The sequence below is a fragment of the Clupea harengus genome, chromosome 6 (assembly GCF_900700415.2).
Source record: "Clupea harengus chromosome 6, Ch_v2.0.2, whole genome shotgun sequence".
Lineage (NCBI taxonomy): Eukaryota > Metazoa > Chordata > Actinopteri > Clupeiformes > Clupeidae > Clupea > Clupea harengus.
Window position 1 is genome coordinate 3,489,850 of NC_045157.1, and position 6,000 is coordinate 3,495,849.

Genomic DNA, 6,000 nt, shown 5'->3' on the forward strand with positions numbered 1-6,000 from the left:
CACACGGGAAATTCTGTCCCGCAAAAACCAAAGTGCATACAATTACGGATAAATGTACCACTTACTCATAAGTGATCTGTCTCGGAAAACACACGTTCACTTATAGGCCCAATTTTTACAAGTCCTTATATCTGTTCAATGGATCTAACGTACACAACAACTTTCTGTTCTTTTTTTCAGCGAAGTAGAAAGGTAAAATATTCTCTCACCGTATTTTTTTTTCTTCTTCTTGAAACTGGGTGGAAACACCAAATGAAAGATCTCGTAATTTCGTCTTAGATCCAAGGTTACGGTTTTGCAGATAGTCAGGAACTCGGGAAAGTGTTCAACAAGAAATGGTTTATTCCAGCGCAAATTGAACAATCAACTTCGCATACCGAGGTATACGAGAGGAATCTTTCAAAGTATTAGCCGAGCCTCACGTCTCTTATACAATACAATTAACATGTAAACAATAACGTTAGGTATGGGAGGGGAAATGGTGTGTCTGGGGGTAGGTATCAGAACTGAAGGGATGACTGCTAATTAATCTGGTTAGGACTCTCACCCTAATTTAATACATATGTCTGTCCCACACCTAGTTTGGCAATCAACTAGCTGGCTTCATACAAAGGACCAGGATGCAGGGCTGATGGCTCTCAGACAAATGGCAGGAACCAGACCTAATGGGATTAAGAGACAGCTTTGATGTCTCTGTAGACTGACCATTTGTGCATCCTAAATATCTATGACAAATATCGATTTCAATGAAATCTAACAATGTGAATACCAAAGCATTTGTAATTGCAACAATTTTCTGGGAGAAGTGGTGCATTATCTGACAAGTGCAGGGGTGCCAATCTTTTTTGTTCATGACTGTATATATGTATAGATTAGCCTAGGTCCTGGACCTAAAATCCACTTATTTTTGCATGTGACATAGAAGATAGTCAGCAGGGGTGGACTGGGGGGAAAAAGTGGCCCGGGAGTTACTGTCAGACCGGCCCACTCAATACAAGGCGCGCTGCCCACTCAATGCATCGCACGTATCGACCAGTCAGTGGCTTACTTGGAAAAATACCCAGACACTTAACATTATTTTGGATGATTACAAAGAAATTACATCATATATGGTTTTTTTTTAATAACATTTGGATCCACCAATTTGCCTGGATGGACTCATGGCATAAAATGGTACTGGCTATTGTAACACTCCAAGGGAGGTATAGTTTGCTAGATGAATATGCTTTGGCTGTGTAAGAACCCATTTTCAGGCGTTCATGAATCAGGCGGAGATCTTTTCTTACGCTGGTCTTCCGAAGTCCGTAAGAACCCATTTCAGAAGACACTTCAGAAAATGTTCGAAAAATAGACACCATGAGTGTGAATACAGATCGCGAGCAGTATTGTCAAATTCAGTCAGTGATGTCAGAGGGAGGGCCGGTTGGTGATGGAAGTGGGCCGGTATTTTGGACCAGCCCAACCCCGTCGGCCCCCCGGGGCTTCCCCCGGTATCCCCGATGGCCAGTCCGCCCCTGCTCAGGGCGCAGACCAGAAGGTTGTGTGTTCAAATCCCATCGGACGCAAAATAGTCCAATGCCTTTGATTGAAAGATCCTAAAAGAACCTAACGGGAAGCATGCCTGCTAGAAAGAGATATTATCTTTTTGAAGACTACAAACTCTTTGAAAGCTTTTTCCTGGACAGAAGGTTGCAAGTCACATGGTTCTACCAACGGATTTGGGAACGACTGTGAAGGCTTATCTCCTGGGCACCTGTGGGACCTCGTGGCGCAACGGTAGCGCGTCTGACTCCAGATCAGAAGGTTGCGTGTTCAAATCATGTCGGGGTCAAAAGATACATGCTTGGCCACTGCCTTTTCATTGACAAAATCACTCAAGGCAGGTTGACTAATGAAAACCCCTGAGCCTGTGAATTTCAAGCCATTACTGAACTTTGAGAGACTTTGGTAGAATATACAAACTGCTCCTTTTATGACATTTCCAGTTTCTGAGACTCAGGCAGCCGTGCTGAGTTGAAACGCAAAGGCCAGGACTGAAGCTCACAGTGGACTAAGCAACAGCGACGGTACAGTCGTCGACAAGTATGTTATCCTAACGCCCCTCGATTTTTGCAATACATGTCTACAATTCTGGTTTTAAAGAAATTAGCTGAACAGGGACTTGAACCCTCGACCCTCAGATTAAAAGTCTGATGCTCTACCGACTGAGCTATCCAGGCTTCAAGCCAAGCTCCAGCCTGTGACAGAGGTCATAAAGTCTTCTTCACTAAAACATGGTACTTATGGCTCAGGGCGCAGACCAGAAGGTTGTGTGTTCAAATCCCATCGGACGCAGAACAGTCCAATGCCTTTGATTGAAAGATCCTAACGGGAAGCATGCCTTGTTACATATACAAGGGAAATATATATGTATCAACGCTGAAGATGTAGGAGCCCCCAGTTTTACACAAATAAGATTGAGAACAATGTTTGTGGGTGCAGAGTTCAGATTGTTTGAGCATAGCAAAGAACCCTTGAAGAACTCCTTGCAATAAAGAAAGAGGAAAGTCTAATAACTCCATTGCTAATAGACATTGTAAAAGCATCTGTGTCGCTAATTATTATATCCTGAGTTCTACTCGCAATTATTTTTCATCGTGCCCCCAACCAGGCTCCTCCTCCCGCACATCTTTCAGGCAGCCCTTATCTCTTCATTTGCATCGTCACATCTGTGGTCCTCTCGCCATCGCTGTATCTTTCTCTTTTCTCCCTCTCATACCACAGTGAAACACACGTGGTTTTGCACGACTACTAATCAAGTTGAATGAAGATCAAGCTGTGCGGTTAGGAAGTCAGCAATGAGAAACAAATACTGGGTAAATGAACTACTTAGTGGAATAAATGTGTTCTCCCAAGGTCAATGAAAAATCAGCTCTTCCATTCCCAAACCATGACTATGGCATTGAGCACTTTTGCATTTCTTTAACATTATACAGTGATGTAAACATCATTGTAAATAACATTGTCCACAAAGGTCAAATACATTTCAGCACATATTTTTATTGTATTTCACAAACATTTAAACCACGATACAGAGATTTCCAAGCCTGATTATTCCTCTACATAACACGGAAGTCAGTGACATGTCATTTCATGTAAAGAAAATGTTACACTGCAGGTGTCTCATCAGCAGGATGGTCTGGCACAGTAGAATACGCGGGATGACCCACAGTGGTTGTTTGACCAGCCACCTACGAACCATACAAAGGCAAAACATAAGCCTCCCAGAAGCAGTGACATGCTGTATGTACATAGCTTTCAGAACAAGAAACTTACCAATGGAATTCAGGTGCAAGCAAGGATAACCTGACCCATATTGGTTCTTCCAGTTAGTGTAATAGAAGCCAGCGCTGTCAATCCACAGCCAGGCACCCTAAAAGACAGAATCACAGCACTTGGTCGTGTGGTCATAACAGCTGTGGTACCCCATTGTATGTTCAAATTAATTTGTGAAGAAATTCAGAGTTTTGGGACAGAGACTGTTTTAACAGTAATAGCTATGATGCCGTGTCTCAGTAAGGTCAAATCAAGATACTTCTCCTGACCTGGAAATAGAAACCTCCGATCCAAGCGCTTGATTGGCCTGAAAGTATAACCATAGACTGCAGGAAGTTGTATTCCTCAGAAGACTGCACAGAGGCCAGACTGCCTTGCTGCCCCACACAATGCACCTGGAGAGAGGGGGGAAAAGAGAAAGAGGGAGGAAGAGTGTAATGGTACATAGGAGAAAGAGTATGTAAAAGAGCAGCTTCATTATTTTCATTTTCCAAACAAACAAGGTTTTTTTTTTTTTTAGATCACCCCTCATATTTAGGGGTTACTGCATTGTGTTAATCCAATGGTGAAGCACCTTCTCTCCCCCTTTAAATGCGGTCGTTGTGCCTTACCGCAGCATCCTTCCAGTTCTTCTTGGAGGTCACCATCAAAAAGCAGCGGGAACCTTGTGCGAACCAGCCAGAAGGACACTGACCGGGATACACTGGAAGTCCAGTCTCAACTGGGAGAAAACAAAACATGTTGCATTTATATCGCAAAATATCTGTCTTACTTTTTCACCACCACACTTTCATCACTACCAGCTAATATCATTCTACAGATCACTTTCATACCTGCTGGCAGAGGGCCCTCCACCATAGAGGAGGCTGTCGAGTTAGAGACTGAGAAAGAAGAAACAGAACTATCAATCCATCATTAGGAACATTTCCCCATGGCTAGAGTATTACAGGAGTTCTTTCTTTGAGATTTCTGAACAACATAGACATTTAGAACAGAGATGTCAAACTGTGAACAGAGTCTGCTGCAGAGATAAACACTAAATGACACCACAGTGTTCACAGGTTTTTGCCACATTAGAAACATCAAAAAGGAGAATATCCAGCCGGTAACATATAGGTTGATTCAGAAGATGAGACTGATACATGTCTATGAAGAATGCTAAAGCTGAATGTTGCTGTTTTGAGAGACGGGAGGTAGAGTCTGATTAAAGAGTGTACTTACCAGGTGCAGCACGGGTCGCAGCATGGGTCACAGCAGAGTGCATACAGAGAAGAGCGGCCAGTATGAGAACCTTCATGTTGATTTGTGTAAATTCTTCTTCCTCTGGGGAATCTAAGGATTAAAAAATGGTCACATTTAGTAGATCATTGAAGGTTTTTCAAGTGTGTGACCAGAGAGCAGCAGGATTCTTACCTGTTGTAGATGAGTATCAGGCACACCTGTTCAGGTAAAGTAAACTAATGCAGTGATGAGCAAAGCGTTTGGTCTGCTTTTTATACCATTCTGAGACACGCGTCGGAGTGTCACGTCTCTGAGCTGCGCTCCGGCCACGCCCCCTTCAACAATTCAGGGCTCACACTTCCAGCTGCATGTCATCAGTCTCGTTCACCGTTCCAGCTGCACTGCATTCACGTCTCCCAATCACACAATCACACACACCTGTTTCACTCCCTACCAGAGGCTTATCTAGCCCTATTTTGGGGGCTGGACACCTCCCAAAAGTCTCCTTAGCCCCCCCCCAAAAAAATGATTCACACCTATCAACCGATTTAGTGAACTTATTTTGTTTCATTTTTAGAGTTAGAAATGAAATAGTCTCAAGTAGCACAGCAATCCCGCCTGTTTGAGACTGTGGTGTCAAGCGCGCGGCTCTGTTTGGTCGTGAGTGAGCAAGCCTTGCGAGCGTGCAGACAGACGGTGATAACGTATGATCTCAAAACAGCAGTTGGGAGAAGGCACCCTTCAAATGTGAGAGACCTGGAGCAGTTGGCAAAAGAAGAGTGGTCCAAAATTCCAGTAGAGAGTTGTAAGACACTCATTCATGGTTAGAGGAAGCGATTGATTTCAGTTATTTTTTCCAAAGGGTATGCTACCAAATATTAATTTGAGGGTGCCAATCATTTTGTCCAGTCCATTTTTGGAGTTTTGTGTGGAATCAAGTCAGATTTGGCATTTTTTCTCAGATTTTTTGGTGTTGTTCCAATGTAAACAAAAAAAATAAACATGTGAATACCAAAGCATTTGTCATTGCAACAATTTTCTGGGAGAAGTGGTGCATTATCTGACAAGTGCAGGGGTGCCAATCTTTTTTGTCCATGACTGTATATATGTATAGATTAGCCTAGGTCCTGGACCTAAAATCCACTTATTTTTGCATGTGACATAGAAGATAGTCAGCAGGGGTGGACTGGGGGGAAAAAGTGGCCCGGGAGTTACTGTCAGACCGGCCCACTCAATGCAAGGCGCGCTGCCCACTCAATGCATCGCACGTATCGACCAGTCAGTGGCTTACTTGGAAAAATACCCAGACACTTAACATTATTTTGGATGATTACAAAGAAATTACATCATATATGGTTTTTTTTTTAATAACATTTGGATCCACCAATTTGCCTGGATGGACACATGGAATAAAATGGTACTGGCTATTGTAACACTCCAAGGGAGGTATAGTTTGCTAGATGA

At 43.1% G+C, this 6,000-nt stretch overlaps 1 protein-coding gene and 1 non-coding gene across 3 annotated transcripts; one reads left to right on the forward strand and one right to left on the reverse strand.

Annotated features, from left to right (window-relative positions):
* Window positions 1–1,759: 1,759 nt before the first annotated feature.
* On the forward strand, window positions 1,760–1,831 carry trnaw-cca. Its single transcript has one exon. It is a non-coding gene; the product is annotated as a tRNA-Trp (tRNA).
* Window positions 1,832–3,019: 1,188 nt separating this feature from the next.
* Window positions 3,020–4,842, reverse strand: LOC105890505 (ladderlectin-like). Of its 2 annotated transcripts, none has more exons than XM_031568609.1 (7): window positions 4,729–4,842; window positions 4,537–4,647; window positions 4,149–4,196; window positions 3,927–4,036; window positions 3,585–3,710; window positions 3,316–3,412; window positions 3,020–3,230 (listed from the first exon to the last, which is right to left on the reverse strand). In XM_031568609.1, the coding sequence occupies exons 2-7, from the start codon at window positions 4,610–4,612 to the stop codon at window positions 3,166–3,168; spliced, it is 522 nt and encodes a 173-aa protein (XP_031424469.1). In that variant the 5' UTR covers window positions 4,613–4,647; window positions 4,729–4,842; the 3' UTR covers window positions 3,020–3,165. The 2 variants fall into 2 exon arrangements, with proteins under 2 accessions (XP_031424469.1, XP_031424470.1); XM_031568610.2 differs by having other exon boundaries at window positions 4,537–4,638; window positions 4,729–4,829.
* Window positions 4,843–6,000: the final 1,158 nt, after the last annotated feature.

Coding starts and splice junctions, on each gene's coding strand:
- LOC105890505 (XM_031568609.1), bottom strand. CDS start 4,612: ATGAAGGTTCTCATACTGGCCGCTCTTCTCTGTATGCACTCTGCTGTG. Junction 4,037..4,148: donor GGAGGGCCCTCTGCCAGCAG/GTATGAAAGTGA, acceptor GTTTTCTCCCAG/TTGAGACTGGACTTCCAGTG. Junction 3,413..3,584: donor TCGGAGGTTTCTATTTCCAG/GTCAGGAGAAGT, acceptor TCTGTCTTTTAG/GGTGCCTGGCTGTGGATTGA.